The sequence below is a fragment of the Marmota monax genome, unplaced genomic scaffold, assembly GCF_021218885.2.
Source record: "Marmota monax isolate L192 unplaced genomic scaffold, Marmota_monax_Labrador192_F-V1.1 WCK01_AAM20220418_F8-fsc00084, whole genome shotgun sequence".
Classification (NCBI taxonomy): Eukaryota; Metazoa; Chordata; class Mammalia; order Rodentia; family Sciuridae; genus Marmota; species Marmota monax.
The window spans coordinates 8,017,899-8,037,158 of NW_026694575.1; the positions used below are offsets into that span (position 1 = coordinate 8,017,899).

A 19,260-nucleotide genomic window follows, 5' to 3' on the forward strand; every position below is an offset into this window, starting at 1 on the left:
ATAATAGTGGTCATTTACAATACTGTGATTACGTTAAGCAGAAAGGTGTACATTATAAACTCTGGTAAAAGGGGCAGGACTCATTGCAGTGTATGTTAACATGCCTACTTGCTTTTTATTCACACTGAAAAATATCTGCACCTCACTGTAATATAAATTTCTACTGTAAGTTTTGGAGTTGTGTTCATCAGAAATTCAGGCTCAATTTATGTCCTCTACAGTGACATCCTGTGACATGTTCTTGCCACTCTGTAGATGACATGGAGTGGCCTAGAGGCCCGAGCCTCAGGGCCAGCTCTGTCTGCCCTTGGCATCTTCCATGTTACTCCTGTCCCTTCCTTCCTGGCTAACCTTTGTGAGGATTCCTTTCAGAACTGGATGGCCCCAGTGGTACCAATACTGTGATGTGAGGGAGCCTCCACTACGGGTGTCTCCTGCACTAAGAATGACCAGCTGTCTTCTAGCTAGTGAGCTGAGAGCCATGTGACTTTTATTTGTCGAGAGGCTCCAATGACATGTTGGCCTATTGAGTACTGAACAGCCCAGTTTTATAAATTCACCTCTGACTTTTAGACTCAAGTAAACCATTCTTACTGACAAAACTAAATAAGGCTTCAGATTGTGAGTGCCCTGGCCAGGTCCTGTTTCACCAGCATTCCAGGGTTGTGATTATGACCCTTGATGTGGATGCTGTAAATAGAAACTGTGAGCCCGCTCGGTGACAACTCAGATGCTGGTAATGCAGAAGTCAGGCCCCTTCCCACTGGTCACTGTCATGGAGTGCTGTTTTATGGAACCTGGGAACTCTTCATAGGTTTTGTTTAAATTACAATTGCACCTATGACAAAAGTCCAGATCCACTAGTGAAAACAAGGGTTTGAAAATTCCCCATGAGTTTAATCTCATAGTGTGCTGTTCTGAATAGCTGGCTTCACTTTCTGATTTCTAGTGAGATCCTCTTTTCCCTCTGAAGGATATTTATTTAATAAGATGAAACCATAAAAGCAAAAGGTATAAAAGTCTTATAACCAAAGTTCTTAAAAGATGGTCCGTCTTCATTGCAGTAAAGGACTTGTTGGCCCTCCCTTTTGGGCACGTTGGCACAGATTCATCCAGATGGTGGAGGGAACCGTACTGTATTCCTGGTAAGAGGTGCCTGGTCCAGTCACGACAAATGTGAACTCCCTCTTTATTGTTTCGTTGCAGGTGGAAGTTAAGCCATATGTCTTGGATGATCAGCTGTGTGATGAATGTCAGGGGGCCCGTTGCGGGGGCAAATTCGCCCCATTTTTCTGTGCTAATGTTACCTGTCTGCAGTATTACTGTGAATATTGCTGGGCTGCTATTCATTCTCGTGCTGGCAGGGAATTCCACAAGCCCCTGGTGAAGGAAGGCGGCGACCGCCCTCGGCACATTTCATTCCGCTGGAACTAAAGGCTACCTAACTACAGTGCTCGTTTCCAGGCCTCAGAATAAGTGCACTCTTCGTCCTTCTGACCCTTCCTCAGCCTCTTCACGCTGGCATGTCCTTTTGTAGCAGTGTGTAACTTAACAATAGTATAACGAAAAGAGTGACCTATGGTATAGGTGTTTTGTAGATCCTTGTGTCACTGCAAACAACGTGTCTGAACTCCTTTTTGTATTGGCACCTGCTGCGTGGAAGTTCTGTTCTCTTGCTTTGCTGGAGACCAAGAGGGTTCCAACTTCCTGCAGCATTTTCTTAGAGGAGAGAGAGAAATATTAACAGAGAAATGAAACAATAGAGTATTTTGGGTTTTTAATTAAATTATTGTTAATAATAGAACATATAAGAATACTTTTATTAAGATAACCATGCAACAAGAACACTATCGGTCTGTTCTGACACAGTTCCCCCCAGGGAAGTGCTTCTGCCTTTTCCTTCCTTTTCTTCCTTTTTTTTTCTCTCTCTCTTTTTTCCATCCCCTTCTAATGCTTTTAACAGCGATGGAGGAAGTGAACAGTCACTACCAGGAAAGAGCGTGTCACAGCACACAGATGCCTGAGCAAGGGTGAGCAGCGTTGTAATTCATATTAAGGGTCCTGAGGCTGAAGAGAACTCACTCTGCCTCAGCATTATTAGGACATCAGAAAAAATAGTCAAGTAGGCAGAGCTAGGTTTACTTTCTTTCAAATATTTAAAAAATTTTAAAAATTCAGAATGTAAGAATTGGGTAAATTTATTACTGAGGGGAGTGCACTTATTTATTTAACTGACTTATTTGGTCACAGCCCCAGGAAACCTACCAAAGCTAGAATTCATGACAACTGGTGGGAAAACTAGCATTTCCTCTCCTGAAGAACAAATGTGTGCATTTTGTTTTTGATATTATATACAAACTCTATATCCTAATTCACTAACACTCGTCAGGTGTCAGCCTTTGCTCTCCATTTTGACATTAAAAGCAACAGATCTAGAGATACCTCAAGGATTCCATTTTTAATTTTGTTCCAGAACACTCGTAGCCAAAACCCGGAGACAAAAAACAATATACAAATTGGCTGCTGATTGGCTTACTTTTAGATTTAAACTTACTTTGGATATCCTGTAATTTAGTTGTAACATAGAAAATGGAAAAAAGTTTTAAAAAAGTTAAGTAGTTGCAAAGTGTTTTGCACTGTTGAACTAAGTAACTGTGTAAATCTGTGCAAAGGTACGTATGTTTATCTTACTCTTCCTATAAAATAAAATAACCTTACAGTTTCAGAACTTAGCATGGGACATAGTCAGTGTTTGAAGTGCCAACTTCATCAAGTAATGCATGCTTTCTTATAAATAAAATTCTTGCTTCGAAAGGCGTTCTTATGTGTTGAACAGTATGCTTCAGGAGTAAATTTAAAATAGTCTCTTGAAGTCCTAGTCATGGAAGTAACTTTTATTTTAATTGACATTCTTTTATTAAATGCCCTATCAACAATTCAAAGGATTCTTATCAGTGTGCAAAACAGTAAACAACAACAACCTAACAGCAATCTTGCTAGTTGTGCTACCTAACAGTTACCATCTTGGATCCTTCAAAACCAAAGACTTGCCCAGCACTGCTGTGGAACCATCCGGCTGATGCCCCCCACTGATTATCTTTAGGAAAAGCAGTCCTTTATTTTTGATACAGGCTTTAATGAACTATACCTGTTAAGTTCCAAAGGTCAAAATGGAGGCATTGCTGTCTAGGAGTCCAACACAGAGAGGGAGCTGCTTTTCAAGAACTCCCTGTGAACAGTAAAGCAGTCATGCGATGGAGGGTGCTCTCGCGTAGCTAGCTGGTCAGGGACTTTTGTTTTCCTTTTCTCCTGAACCACATGATTCTGATTGGAATGTTCATTTGCCTCTTTTGATTCTTTTCCATGCTTGTAGGTGGCTTGGGGTGTGCTATGTGCTGTTCCTACTCAGTAAACAGGTGTGGTGAGTTAACAAGAAACAACACTGTTTGAAAACTAGCTTTGGATAATAATTTTCCCCTTTGTACATGACCTGCTGAATTTCGGTACAGTGTTTTTGTAGCTAACTTATTTTGTCATGCACATAATGTATATTTGTTATGCACTACTTTTGTATATCTTGTTTTTCCAACAGTGAACATTTTTAGGCACACTTTTCACTGACGGGATATCTCTTTATGCAATACCTCAATTTTTCATATTGCAAAGAGTAGCTTTTTGTACTTTTATTACTGAGAGATCTTCATATACTTCATTTTTTAATATAAATAATTTTAATAAATTTTATTTTCTTATATTCTGCTTTTTATACATTTCAGTGCTCTGCATACATTTTAAATTATGAATGTTGTGCACTGGCAATGCTATTTTAGAGTCTGCAGAGAAGAGAAAGCATGTTGCTTAAACATCCCTCCCCGGCACCAGCTCTTGGTGTGCCTGTAATTTAAGAAATAGTCTATGTAAAGTCACAAATTAATGAAAAAAAAATTCGCATGAAAATGACAGATAACACTGTAGTTCCTAAAAGAAAAAAAAATTAAATGCATAAGCATAGGGTAGAAATTTAAAATAACAAAATTGTCTACAGCTTCTTACTAAGTTTTTAAAATTATTCATAAAACGCAGACATTTTTGGTGAATGTTTAGCCATTTTTAATCTTAATAAATTGATGTTAAGTGTTTGATTCAGAGATGTCTGCTCTTTTAAATTATATATAAGGAAAAAAAAATAGCCTGCCATGGGACAGGTGTGTAATGTTAGTATGCATGACTAATGTAAGAAATTGTTATTCTACTAATATTTACTTGTGATTGTGTGACAAGCGTGTTTACAGATTATTTGGTTACACTTCAATTTACAGGGCATAAACAATGATTATCTATTACTCTGAATTTTATTGATTACATGTCCTTCAGATTACATGGGATTGTAGTTGGGAGTTACCATGTAACTCAAACATAATTAACATGTAATTAGTTTACAGATTTTAGGGTCTCACTTCAATTTACCAAGCATGTAGTTCTAGCGCACTAGCATGGCACCAGCCATGTACTTACAATGTAGTTACAGAGTAATTACATGGTTATTTTTGCAATGTAAAATAAAGTGTTTCTGATTATTTTCTATGTAAAGGAACCCTCGCCCTCCCTTTTCCTGTCCCCACGCTTTGGTATAATATATATACTTCTCCATACACAGACCTCTGCAGAATGCAAAATAAAACTTGCAGTGAATGAATTTAGCATTTTATGAGAGTGCTGTTGGAAAGACTTGATAACTCACCCCTTTTGTTTTGAAGAGTTGAATCTTCTGTTAAAAGGTGATTTAAAACTTGAATGTGATGAATTGTGGCAAGTTAACAAGTTATGTGCAATACTTATTTCAAACTTTTGAAAGATCTTTGCAGTGTAATTCTTTGTTTTTAATTGCAGACATTTAAAAATGTCATTTTCTACTGTTAAGAGTAATCCTCTTTCTTGCTGGTGTTTCTAAAGAAAAGAATCAGAAATCAATCTTTCTACTAATGTAAATTTGAGATTATTTTTAAAAATGGAATAAAAGAGGTTTTGGTCATTTGCTTTATTTTATTATCTTATTTTAAAGCTACTGTGATTGATAGCATTGTAAGAATTGGGACAATATTGTATTCAACTTTTATTTTTTATATTTTTAAAATTTAAAGTATAATTAGTTTTTATAATTTTCATCAGATTTTTGTTATATTTTTTGGAAGTGAAACTTTTAGCAAGTGGGTGTCTAGTTTTTACTAATCCCTAATTTTTTTCCCAGTGTATTGCTCATATTATCAGAAGGAAAAGTTATTTAAGTGTGTCAGTTAATTGTACTACTTGGCTGAATTTCCATATAGTTTTTACTGTGTATGGGGAGGTTGTAGTATTTATTATAGCATTTTAAATAAGGGTAATTCATTTTTTATTAAAGTCATTTTCACGTTAAGTTCCTATTTTTGTATGTTCTACTCTTAAGTTATATAACACAGTTCCTTTTTTAAAAGAGTTCATTTGTTGAAGTGCTAGTGGAAAATTAATGTTATTAAATAGTTTGCAAATGACTATTTATACCAGTATGCATATAATTTTTAAATATTTGTAATGTGAGATGTTGAATGAATAAAACTTTTAACTCAGATTTCTTTTAATATTTCTTTTCAACATAAGTACATTACGCTTCCGTGGTTGGGAATATATCGCTTAAAAAAATATTAGGTGTACCTTTGGGCCAAGGCAGGGCAACCAACAAGGAAAATTGTTCAGCGGGGGTGCCCGTGGCGAGCGCCCCTTGCTAGCTTCAGCCTGGAAATGTGGGCGGCTTGTGGTGTCCCTGAGCGGGCTGTTGGCTCACAGGCCCCAGAGTTCCTTTTATTCGTGTGCGTTGGGGCCTCAGCCTGGATCTGAGTGTTCAGCCACCTGCCTAAGGCCAAATGTCAAAAAAAAAAAAAAAAAAGTAAAAGAACAAATGTTAATGTAATGAAGTCCACATCCGGGAGTTTCACTTTGGGGTGTTTGTCAGGGAAGATTTCTGGCTCCTCTGCCAGAGGACTTAGAAACAATCTCTCTTTTTTTCCTTTTTTTGGTGCTGGGGAATGGAACCATGGGCCTCACTCATGCTCAGCACATGCTCTGCCACCGAGCTACACTCCCAGTTCAAAAAGCAAGTCTCATCTGACTTTGAAGGCCTAGTTTTCTCTAGACCCCAGGTGACAGGATATGGCCTCTGGGATGTCCTCTGGATGGTCTCTGCAGCATGTGAATCAGAAATATCACCTTTGAGTTGGTTCATGGGGGTATAGACTACTGAGTGCTGCAATGTGTTCGTATTTATATTTTTAGACTATACACTTCCAGGTTAAGGGTTGGTTGTGACAAAATGTGTGACCTGAGAATCTCCTGTTTTGTCAGAGGTAATGTCTCCTCTTTCTTCCCACTAGTGCAGCCTTCTCAGGACTGGAGGCAGGTCTGACCCTGAGGCAGGCGGAGTGCCGGATGGTTGGCTTCTAGACTGTCTTTCCCTGCATGCAGCTTTCCGGGTCACTGGGATATTCTTAAATATTTGTAATGTGAGATGTTGAATGAATAAAACTGGGGGTTAGGGTGGGGCCAGGGATTCTGACCTGCTGGCAGGGCTTTGACTTGGTCGCAGTATCCCAGACTTCCCTTCAGATTTCAGGGAAGGCTCCTGAGGAAGCCCAGGGACATCAGAGATGGGGGTGGCATTTGGTTGCCACCTCCACGATCCTCTTAGGCCTTCTGAGATGGTTTCAGCATTTTAAGAGGAAAAAAGAGAGGAAGGGAGACATGAGCATATTTAGTTTCTTTAATTTGGGAAATATTTATTTTAAGCACGTGAAACATCGGCTCTGCACAATGCGCTCGACTGTCTTGGCGCAGGGTGGACATGGAGGAGCAGCGCCCCTGCTGTTGGCAGGCCCAGAGTGGTGAGCCCAGGACTCCCAGCTGCCTGCCGTACTGGCTGTTCACCCAAACCCACTGTGTTCTTAACCATCCAGTTACTTCATAACCTCATTGGGTAGTGGGTTTGTTTTCATGCTGCGTTCACAAAGAAAATAAATGAAATTTTAGATTTTTTCTTTAAGTTTGAGAAACTCTCTAAAAGTCTGATTTAAAATTTCCCAGGAAAAGTGTATTCCTGATTTTAAAAATTAAGGAGCAGTTACAAGTGTTGATGAGATGAGTGAAAACATTTAAGGGTGTATTTTTCCCTGAAGTATGTGTGGGGTAACAGTAATACCCACGAGGAAATACCAATATTTATTTCTCAAGTCGAGGACCAGGAGCACTGCTGTCAGACTCCGAGTCTGACAGCCTTTGGGACAGCTACCTGTTTGGGGCATTTTGATTTTTTTCTTCTTTGTTTATTCTGCATCAATCCAAAATTGAATGCACATTTCCTTGAAAATAATTTTATTAAAAAGAACAAAAAATTTTAAAAGCCACATCATTAACTAAACTCAGGAAATGAGGTCACCTGTTCCTTGAAAAAGTAGAACTGTGCCTTAGCTGCAGGCTTGAAGCTCTCCAGTGAAGAAACCTATTTATTTTGTTGGAAGTGATCCTTCCCCCAATTTCTTAGAATATAAACTCTGTTTGCATGTGGCCCAGGATCCCAAGGAACATATTTTGAAAAACATGATTGTGACATTTTAGTATTATTTACTAGTTTCAGAGAGCCTTAGAAACCTCACTTTCTTTTGTATTGGGGATTGAACCAGGGCCTCACACATGTTAGGCAAGGGCTCCACTGAACATCCTCAGCCCTTTTTATTTTATTTTGAGATGGGATCTTGGCAAGCTGCCCAGGCTGGCCTCTGATGTGGTCCTGCTGCAACCTCCCGGGTGGCTGGGATAATAGGTGTGCACCACTGTGCCCCCATAGAATCCCACTTAGCGACCTGCACAGGTGTTCTGTGAAGTTCTGCACAGGTACTTGGCCCCTAGTTAGTCACATCCAGAGCTGATTCCCATGTCCACATTTGTTTTACTGGGGTCCTATCCACCTATCTAGCTTCCAGCCCCTGTCCCATTTCTAATTCATCTCCTTAATTCCCACCCCATAAATAAATAAAGATAAAAATAGAAAAAGAAGTTACTCTGTGGATAAACCGGCATCTTACAGAGCCCTGTCGGTCACACATTCCCTGACTTGGACTAGCCCTATTTCTCAGAAGTACCACAAGCCCCGCTTCAAACAAGCAACCTGTACTTAACATCTGCCATTCTGTGATATGAGAGCTTTCTGAGAATTCGTGTCATTTCCTCCTTCAAAAGTTTTCTTTGCAAACTTTCCCCAGCATACCTCCTCCAAGCGCTGAGGATCCAAATCCTGGCTTTGAGTAAACTAAGAATTCCCAACTCTCACCTAGCAGGTACTGATTTGGTACCTTATTAGAGAACATTCTGTTCTGTCATGAGTTGAGTTTTCTCAGGATATTTTAAGTTCTAATCTTTCTCTAGTCAAATTGGGTGTCAGTGTTGGTCGCCTGGAAAAAGTGTCTTATTGTGATTCAGCATGGTGACCAGAGTTGGAAAAGTACAGTTTGTCTCAAGGAAGTTAAAAATGAACAGCAGTGTCCAAATCCAGAATGTGAGCAAACTGCCAGTGTTTTGTACTGCATATAATCTGATTAAGTGTCATGAAAAACTGCTCGTGGGCAGATGGGGGCGGAGGGTGGTGGTGAATCAGCGAATACAGACGCCAAGGCAAAGCGTGATCTTCTTCCTTTTCTTTGGAGGTCTATTTCAGGAAGCAGAACTTCAGTACCACAAAAATGTCAATGTGATCAAGCAAATGTCACCATTTTAAAGAGATTATTTTCAACTCTTCTCCCAACCCCTGCAACATCTTAAGAGACAAAAAACAGATCTAGTCATGACTCCCAGCACCCTTTAAAGCCAATAGGGCATTTGAAGCGTGATCTGAAATGAGTTCCTCTCCAGGAGAACCTGGAGGGCCATGGTAATCTAAATTTGTGAACCACCAAAAATGATTTTAGGTAGCATCCAGTGAGGACTGAGAGCCTCCTATCTGCCCTTGTGTCTCTAACTGTGGGATATTTGAGTGCAGTGACCTGCTGGGGCAGGTTGGGCTGCAGTGGGAAAATGGAATGGCCTCCACCATCACAGGCCTCTCAGCGTCCCTGACTGCAGTGGCCGAAAGATTTGGTTCTGGAAGAGGAAACTACTCATTGCCGATCACTTGTTCTATGTCAGGCACTTACACACATCAGCAAGGTTAATGCCCCCTTGAAAAGAACATGGGACTGTCCCACAGAGAAGGTGGGTGCTGCAGCAAGGCCACAGCTCAGGCCCCATGAAGCCCAGATTCCTGTTCTCATCTGTGCAGTCTCCATGGCTTCCCCGGAAGCCTCAGCCACTGGGTTAGCAATGGACAGGATCAGGAATTTTTTTGTTTTTAAAAAAGTTGTACTTTGTTTGTAAAACCAAATTACCATCCCTAAGCCTAACCTGGTTACAAGTGCTATATTCAAAAATATAGAGATAAGCTATGAAACAAACGTTGTAAGAGGGAGTGTGAGTTTTGATGGTGAGTCCTCACGTGAGTTCACCTTCTCCCTAAGAACTGACCTCTAAGTCTACTAAGAGATGCGTTGCGGATCATGGATTGGCCAGTTGGGGGCGGTAAGGAGGCCACACTAATGTCCTTGAGTTCTATCAACCAGGTGGCCCTGCTGTCCCCCTGCAGGTCTGTCTGCCTTACTGGCCTCCTGTGAGCTCAAGCCTGTGGTCCTGTGGCCATTTTCAGGAGTGGGAACAGAAGGTTCACATGTTATTTCTACTCACTATGGGGAAGTAGAGATGGCTGAGTCCATGTCCTTTCTCTTTGATTCAACCACAGTGGAAAGACACACAGCAGTTGAGGTGGGAAGCAAAGGAAAAGGACAGCCCTGTTCCCTAGCAGTGTGTGCTAGATTTCCAGAAGTAAATTTCTGGGAGTAAGAAGGGCATCTCCTGGCCTCGGTGGAGTGCTTCCCAGGTGCCAGGTGTTGTGCCACAGAAGCCCTTTTCCCCACAACCCAGGGAGACGGGTACAGGAGTTCTACTCCATTTAAGGTGACCAAACCAGAAAGGTTGACCAAACCAGAAAGGTTGACCAACCTGCGAATCCGGGATTCGCATCCAGGGTCACAGAAGGCAGGTCCTGCTTCACTTCACATCTCATAAATTTCTAAGCTGAGAAGGAGAAACTTCCTTAAAACTTCATTTCCCCTGCACTGACAGGGAGTCACCAAGAAGTCGCACTCATGGACACATACCATCCTACAAGCCCATCTATAAATCCTTTACCCTTAGCTGGCTTTGAGAAGGATGCCTGAGACCACAATGTGAGAGCTACTGTTTGTCCTAGTTACAGCATCCCCCAGATGGCCAGGGAACTAAGACAAGTGGCCCAAACCACCCAAATCACATGGGTGTCAAGAAAGGATAACTAGCTGGCTCAGTGGATGGCTGCGGTGGTTGGGTAGATAGGTGGAAAAGTGACACACACAGATCCATCTATACACGTTATTATGATGTTTGCAGCACTGGGTATTGAACCTGGGGAGCTCTACCACCAAAATACACCCCCAGCCCTTTTTAAGACAGGGTCTCCTTAAATTGCCCAGGGTGGCCTTGAACTTGCCATCCTCCTGTCTCAGCCTCCTGAGTCACTGGGATCACAGGTGTGAGCTACCACCCGGCTATATTTTTAGCTATCAAGGAAAATCCCAGCAAGGAGGAAGGGTTTTACTTCCTCCTCTAAAACTCTATTAGCAGCACACTCTGCATAGAGAATCAAGCGCCTGTTATGCGTCCTATCCTTCAATTCTCTGCATAGTCTCTGTGCTCTCACAAAAATAGTCCTGAAATCCAAAGGTGTGGAGGAGGGGCTTTGTCACTCGTGTGTCCTTGTGAATTCTTAAACAGCACTTGAACATTTTGCTTCAGCACTGGGATGTTGGAAGCATCAAAATAGGTTTCTGCAGAGAATTTATATTCCAGATTTTGTATGTCTTTACAGAAGAGAGGAAAATGCTTTCCATTTTTAGAGCACCGGCCCTCTGGAGCACACAGCTTTGATGTGCTGCAGCCTAAACAGCTGTTCTCAAACAGATGTGATGCTGCAGAGCCCGAAAGAATCGACTGAGAAGATCTGAATCTTGATTTGCAGCAAAATGTCCTTCTGCAGGCGATGATGTGTTCAGGCCACAGCTGAATGCAGTCATCAGCTACTTCCTTTTCCTTGGCCACCCCCAAAATTCAAATCCAACACAACTGAACATGAAATGCTAAAATTAGGATGCACGTGGGGTGAGATTTAGTCCCATAATGCCCTATTTAGGTCAGGATTGGCAGCCTTGGGGGTATGAGAGGTGGAGTGCAGGAGGGTGGGCTAAAGCGAATCCAGCAAACCCAGGAGGGAGGGTGCCGGGTGGGGCAGGAGGAGAAGGAAAGGGACTTCTCATCGGAAGCCAAGGGCCCCAGCTGTGCACATAGGCACCATGACTAGGGATGTGCGGCTTCCACCTCCTGATCACATTCTCAGCTCTTGGAGGCCCAGGCAATTTTATAGCCACACAGCCACCACTCAAATGGAGCAGACGGAGTCTCTCTTTCTTTTTAAATGTCTACTTTATAATTCAATGCTTTTTCTTTGAATTCCACATGGAGAGTGGAGTGTCGTGGTCTTTGGAGGTTGGGGGCTGGGGTCCAGGTCTTGGAGCCCTGGGGCCACATCCTGCCATGAGGAAGCGCTCAGTGAGTGGGAAGCCTTACTGTGACCACGGCCATCCCAGTGCTGCTGTCTCCACTGTCTGCTCAAAGTGCTGGTGCCAGGCTGGCGGGCGCAGGGGTGGGCGTGGGCGGCCACAGGAGCCCTGAGATGCCCCTCTTCCATGCCAGGTTCCTTGGCTGCCTTCTGGGTTCCCCACTCCCACAGCCTACAGCAGTTGCCATGGTGACGAAGAAAGCTGAGACTCCTTGGCCATGCTGCTGCAGCAGTGCCAGCTATTGGCATCTTTCTCTCCATCTTGCAAACAGGAGACTCCTCCCACAGCAGAGGGTGTTGTGTGTGCCACCAAATGGACAGACTCCAGAGGGCTGTGTCCCCAGGTGTGGTTTTCTGGACTATTTGGGATGAGCCCCAGATCATTCTCTTTGGGAAAAGAAAGGGAGGGGATTGCAAAGCAGGCCTTGACCCCCGGTTGGCAGCTCAGTGGCACTGCTTTAAGGACATGTGGATTTTAGTTTCTCTGATTGGTCCCCTTGCCCTGGAGGCTGCGAATGCAGGCGAAGGTGGCCGCAAGGCATCGCAGGCCAATGTGACGGACTTGGGCTTGCCGGTCCGGCAAAGCTGGGCTCAAACCCCCAAAACAGGGATCCCTGTGTCTCTGCCATGCCTCTGCAGGGACACTGCTGGACTCTGCCCCTGCACCACCTCTGACTGGCCAGGTGCCCTGGGTAACTCTGAGAATCCATTTTCTCCTGGGTCAGGGGGGCAAATAATATCCCATTGTTTGGGGTCAGGATGAAATGAAGTAATAATGAAAAAGCACGTAAACCACACACACTGGTGGCTCCCACGACCATAGGGTTATGGTTCACTTTGGGCCACCAGGGCAGAGAGGTCCCTTCCCCTCCCTGAGATGACCACCTGCACCATCCACCTGATGCGGATGAGTGGAACAGAAGCCCAGCTTTGCCGCAGCCTTTCGAGCTCTGTTCAGCAGTTTCCCGTTGCCCTGGACATCAGATCCACACGTCCCCGGGTCCCGGCCTGCAGGATCTGCCCTCGACCTCTACCCCAGCCTCCTCTTGATCATGGACTCCAATGACACTGAGGGGCCTCCTTCCATTCCTCTGGTGCGAGACCCTGTCCTGGTGCAAGCTCTTCTCATTGGCCACGTCCTCAGTGTAAATGACCTTCCCGCCTCTCCGCCCCTTCCCTCACTCCAACCCAACCAACCCAGAGCTGGATCCTCCCTCCTGCCCCAGAGAACTTGCTGGATGATGACGATGGTTTTGGTGCTGAGGAATGGACCCAGGAGTGCTCCATCACTGACCTGTATCCCCGGCCCTTTTTATTTTATTTTGAGGCAGGGTCTTGCTCCATTGCCATCCTCCTGCCTCAGCCTCCTGAGCAGCGGAGACTGCAGGCCTGCCCCACTGGGGTCAGCTGCCTGGGTCACTTTCTAAAGACCCCATCTTGTCCATTTCTGGTGCTGTCTCAGAACCCTCTGGACTAGGTGGATGATAACAGAAACCTAGAAGTCCACAAGCTGGGCCCCAGTCTCTGTCTAGGTCCTGGAGCTGGCAAGAGGGTCCAACTTCTCCAGATGTGGCGCCCACTGCCAGACACAGTACCGACCCGTGCCTGAGAGCCATGTACCCACAACCCAGTCACCTCCTGCGGGTCCCGCCTCTTAGCACCGTTTCAGGGGTGGCAAAGTTTAAGGAGAATTTGGGAGGGGCCGTCAGGACCACAGCAACCCCTCCCCTTCGTCACCACTCGTCTGTCATCAGAAGTCCCCTCTGATGCACACTTACCACAGTGGGTAGCTGTCATTCACAGCATCCCTTTGCCTTCTTGGGGAGGGGGGACAAGCACTGCTTTTCCCAGTGAGTGTGTCCTGGGGCCTATCATGTGGCTTGCTGCTGGTGAGCGAGGGACTCACAGGGTCAGAAGGTTCATTCTCTTTCCTAGACCTGCTCTTATAGTCACCAGGGACAGGATTTCTGTGTCCCCAGAGGATGCTCACAGCCCCTAGGCGCCAAGGCTCATCCTTTTCACAGGGAAAATGGAGGCTGGAGTGTCTGATGAAGAAAGCAAGGCAGCCCCCGCCTGGGGCCAAGGTGCAGAAAGCACCCCAGGGACAGAGTCACAGTAAGGCTGAGGCCTGGGACCCCACACTGCTGGCCCAGAGGGAGGTGAGCCCCGTGTTACGCCTTCTCAGGAGCGAGCAGGTCCTGAGAGGTATTCTTGACCCTTGGGAGTCACCGCAAGTGAGGTGCTGGGAGCAGTGCCCTCTGTGGGCGGGGTGCCCTGCCTCCTGAGCTGGAAGGCTCCTAGCCGCAGCTTTAGGCAGGGATGGGAGGCACAGAGGAAGAGATGGCCTCTCCCTAGGCCTGAGCAGACCAGCCTGACAACCCCTGAGAGGGGACGGTGCCAGTTCCCCACTCACTCAGTCATTCATCCATCCATTCCTTCAACAAAGATATTGGGCCAGGCCCCAAAGCACCGTGGAGGAGGACAGGCAAAGGCCCTCTTGGCATGGCTTTCTTGGGACAAAGGCCTACGTTCGAGCCCTTGGCGTGCCCGTGCGTGTGCATGTGGGCATGTGTTTCTTTCTGTGACTGATCTGGTGAGTCTTAGAGAACTCTGACTGTCCTCACCAGGACGGGGACCTGGGGAGCATCTAGGCAGATAAAGTCTTGCAAAAGCAAGGTGTGACAGTTGTCCTTTAGCCCCCAAGGACACCAAAATGCTAGGAGGCTCAAGCCCCTTATCTAACAGCAGAGTGTTTGCCTCCCACCTGCGTACACCCTCCTGTATATTTTAAACCACCTTTAGGTGACTTGTGACACCCAGGACAATGCAAACGCTAGGGAAACAGGTGCCATCCTGTTCTGCTTAGGGATGGGATGTCTGCACGTGCTCAGTACAGATGAAGAATTTTTTCTGAGTATTTCTGATCCAAGGTTGGCTGAGTGTGTGGTTGGTTAAATCTGCAATGGTGAAGTGCTGGGACCCCAAGGGCCCACTGTACATAAGCGCTAGTCTGAATGCTGAACTTGACAGCTGCCGGCCAGAGTTGTCCATCTGCAAAGGAGAATTAACCAGGGAGTTTTCTTATTCACTTACTCATTCACCTAACAAGACTTTGCACTGTCCCAGTGTCTGGGGACATTGTGGAGGCAAAAGTAGCAAAGTCCCTATCCTCTTGGCATTTGCATTCTAGAAAGAAAACCCAGGCAATTAACACGTAAACACATCCACAAACAAGAAAGTGTTAGTGTTTAGTGTTGTGAGGGGAATAAATTAGGAAAGAGAGGTGGAGACCAGGAAGGAGAGGGGCTACTTGGCTGCAGAGATGGGATGGCAGGTAAAAATCTAAATAACAAGAAAAAACAAGCAGTGCTGCAATCTGGGGTGAAGTGTTCTGCAGAGGAAGCAACCTGTGCAGACCTCCTGGGGTGACACCAAGCTGGATAAACACGCCTGAAGGGCAGTGTGGCTGGATGCCTGGGCAAGGGGTAGGCAGGAGCTGAGCTGAGAGGCCAAGGGGACACCTCGTAGAGCCTCACCAGTTAGGTTGGAGACTCCGGTTTCTATTTTAGTTCTATTTTCATTTATTTTTAAAGGAAGCTCTGCACTGTTTTCCGTAATGGCGGTGCTAATTCAATTCCACCAACAGGGGCAGGGGTTCCTTTTTCTCCATGTCTTCCCAGCACCGGCTTCTTTTTTCCATAACCGCTGTCCTCACTGAAGTGAGGCATTTTCTAGGTGTGGTTTCGATTTGCATTTCCCTGATGATCAGGGATGGGGAGCATCTTCTAGGTACCTCCTTGAATATCTTCTGGGGAGAAATGTCTATTGGGGCCCTTTGCCCATTTTGAACTGGGTCGTCTGCTTTCTTGCTACTGAGATGCCGAGTTCCTTGAGTCCTCTACACATCAACGGCCTCTCAGATGTATATTATGCGAATATTCCCTCCCATTCTGTGGCTGTCTCTTCCCTCCACGGAGCGTTTCCTTTTCTGTGCAGAAGCTCTCCGTTTGATGTCATCCAACTTGTCTATTCTTTGTTTTTATTGATGGGGCCTTTGAGGTCTTGTTCAAACCATCCTTGCCCAGTCAGAAGCCAGGAAGCATTTCTCCTGTGTTTTCTCCTAGAAGGTTCATAGTTTGGGCTTTTACATTTATTTTTACATTTTAAAAACTGTATTGTCAATTAGATTTAGGGAGAGCCACCGAAGAAGGGTGTCAGGGAGGCATCTGAGCCGATTCCTGCTCATCCTGGCAATTGGGAGACCTGGTGTGGAGGAGCCAGGGTGGCAAAGCCCTTTAGGAGGGGACGGCTGCTGTCCTATGGGTGATGCAGGTCTAGTGGAGTCTCCATGAAATTCTTGTTTGAAAGGGCAGAAGGTTCCCTTTTTAACAAGAAGGCAGGTGACACTGCGATGCATTGAACTGATCCTAATTCCGATTGTTACTCTACCTTATTCTGATACTTGCCTGAGGCGGCTTATGCAAAATGATGTAGGAAACTTAATTAATTTAGACTCCGAGTCCCTGGAAGTAGGAGCCAGGTGTGTGCTAGGTGGCTTAGTGCAGGGGGGGAGGGCAGGCTCGACTTTCCTGCTCCAGGCCTGGAGAACCATCTCTCAGCCCCCAGAGGGGTGGGGGCTGCCATTCACTGGGCCCCAGCTCAGCTCAGCGTTGGGCTGGGTAACCTGGGGCCAGCGGTTCTCTCACTACCCAGGACTGAAAATGGAGGCGTTGACATTTGAGGTGGAACAACAGCCATGGGATCCGCTGACTGCTCTGAGAACAGGCTCGAACCCTCAGGCACCTCTAAACTTGGGTCCCAAGATCCCACCCTGAAACCCAGTCTTAGAAACAAGAAGCCTCGGCATCGTCCAGAAGGCTCTGAGTGCGCTGCCTGGCCTTCTGGAGGGTCGCAGCGCTCCTGTTTCCCTCCCCGTGGACTGGCCTCCCTCCCTCCGCGGCCTCGTGGACTGGCCTCCCTCTCTCCATCCCTGCAGTCCCAGGTTCGCTTTTTGAAAGGCGAAGCTGCCTCAGGGCTTTCAGCCCCCACCTCCCACGTGGAGTCGGGGAACGTTCTCGGGAACACAGTGGAAGCCACCACAAGCCGGTGGCAGTGCCAGCGGAGGGTGACAACGCACTTCAGGCGCAGACGAGGTGGAAGGCCCTTCCCACAGTCCTGTGCGCTGTCCCTTTGGAGGACCATGTGGAGCGCTCTCTGGGAGGAGCTGCTCTTCTGTTTCTCCGGGCTCCTGCAGCTGCCGGAGGAGGAGGAGCAAAGCTTCTTTGACTTGGGCTGAAATTATGTTTCACCCTGGCCCCGGCGGCTGTGCGGTGCACTGCCCAAGGGCATCCCCGGCTCCACCTGCCCTGGCCCACCTGGCAGGGGGGCGGGGATGCGCACGGTGTGCGAGGATGGGGACTCTTTCTCTAAGTGCCATTTCCCAAAGTCCAGTCGGGAGTTGTGTTTTGAATTCAAGCTCACGTCTTGATAACAATAAAAATGGACACATTTCTATTTTTAAAAAGAGAGGGAGGGAGGGAGGGAGGGGGAGGAGGGAGCAGGCGTTCATCTGGGAGCTGTGACTGCCACCTGGTGGTTGACGGTAGCTGAGCAGCGGCAAGGGCGTCTGGCTGTCACAGTTAGACTCATTCATTTCTTCACGCTCCCCTCCATCATTTCTGTCTGGGAGCTGCTCAGTTGAGGAGGAGAGAGACAGGTACTATGCAGTGTGACAGATGTGGCGACAGGGACGTCTGGAGCAGGGGTTAAGGTTTGCCTGCTGGAGCCATGCTGCCTGATTCTGAAACCCTCTGTGATTCTGGGATTTTTTTTTCCCTCTGCAACTTGATCTATGCCTTTTATTCCTTATCTGTAAAATGGGGCTAATGATCCTTATGACAGAATCATAGTAAAGTAATCCCCTCTTTATTCAAAGTTTCAGTTAGCCTTGGTCAACTTTGGTTTGCAAATATTAAATGGGTAATCCATAAGTTTAAATCACATGTCATTCTGCATAGCATGATGAAATCCCTGTCATCCTGCTCCATCCTGCCATGACATAAATCATCCTTTTGTCAGCGTATCCATGCTGTATATGCTACCCACCTGTGAGCTACTTAGTTTGTCTTAGTTATCAGATTGACCGTGGTGGTATCACAGTGCTTGTGTTCAAGTAACACTTATTGTATTTAATAACTGCCTCAAGGCACAAGAATACTGATACTGGCAATTTGGATATGCCAAAGAGAGGCCATAAAGTGCTTTCTTTGAGTGAAAAGGTGCAAGTTTATCATAGGTATGTATGTATAGGAAACAATATAGAGGTGTCAGTATTATTCAAGGTTTTAGGCAACCACTGGGGGGTCTTGGAATGTGTCTCTCAGATAAGTAGGGGTGACTATACTTGTCTCATACGGTGGGTATATGAATTAAATGACACACTCCAGGTACACGCTTGTCACAGGTCTGGCTCAAGAAAGTGTTCAGTGAAAGTTGTATAAGGAAAAGGTGGGACTGTGTGGACCTATTGTGTGTCGGGTGCTCTGCTCCACATTGAAAATACAACGGTGAACCAAGATGCTCCCGATCTCCTCGAGGTGGCTCTGGTGGGGAGAGGGTGTGAATGAGTCAGCGTGTGAATGGAGAATGGACCGGAGCTGAGGCCAGCTGGGTCTAGCTGGGCAGGTAGACCGTTAACAGGTGATCACGATTTGTGATAAGCTTGTTCTGGGTGCTCCTCAGAGCCATAGGGAGCCAGGCACCTGGTGAGAAAGGGCTCCTGAGCTGAGCTTTGAGGTGAGGGGAAGCCAGTGGACGCAGGGGAGGGTCCAGTAGGTGGAGTGAGGCTGGCAGGCTCGGCTGAGGAGGTGGAGCAGCTCGGTGGGGCTGAGGCCAAGGGCACAGGTGGAGGGGGAGGGGCCGAAGGGGAGGGGCCGGACCCTCTGAGGACTGCAAGGACGGGGCCCTGAGGGGAGCAAGGCTCAGAAGGGAGAAGGCCCTTGAGCGTCAGGGGTGGGTGGAGCAGCCCACTCCAGGCTGAAGGCTGGCCCTTGGCTTGGGTGGGATGGGTCAGCAGGGATGAATCCCAAGGTCCCCTAGCACCAAAGGAAGGCGGAGGAAGCTGATAGGGCAGGCTGGTGGCATTTCTCAGAGACAGCTGACGTCAGGGTGTGTGTATTTGGAGTCCACCGAGAAGGATGGACGGGGTGGGAGAGGATTGCTCTTAAAGGCCTGAACCACGCTCACAGAAGAATCGAGAAGCGTCTTCTCCACAGAGTGAGCTGACACCCAGGAAACTCAGGCTCTTTCCTGAGTCTTTCCTAAGGAATTCGGTGTGACGGAGACCCAGCTGGGCCTGCCATGCTCACCTCACCCTCAGTCTTGGGCCTCAGGTCTGACACCTCCCTTTCCAGCAGCAGGGACAGAACACGAAAGGCCACACTGTCTGCCCGTCACCAAAGGCACTGGTCAGGTCCCCGTGGAGGGGTGAAGCTTCC

At 46.4% G+C, this 19,260-nt stretch overlaps 1 protein-coding gene across 6 annotated transcripts in view; it reads left to right on the forward strand.

Moving 5' to 3' along the window:
- The window catches only part of Cpeb4 (cytoplasmic polyadenylation element binding protein 4), a 65,616-nt gene extending 60,008 nt beyond the window's left edge, over positions 1 to 5,608 (forward strand). For all 6 annotated transcript variants that reach the window (XM_046421380.2, XM_046421381.2, XM_058571839.1 and 3 more), the window contains one exon: positions 1,207 to 5,608. In XM_046421380.2, coding sequence (XP_046277336.1) covers positions 1,207 to 1,434 — 228 coding nt within the window. In that variant the 3' untranslated portion in view covers positions 1,435 to 5,608. The remainder of the gene's footprint in view (positions 1 to 1,206) is intronic.
- Positions 5,609 to 19,260: the final 13,652 nt, after the last annotated feature.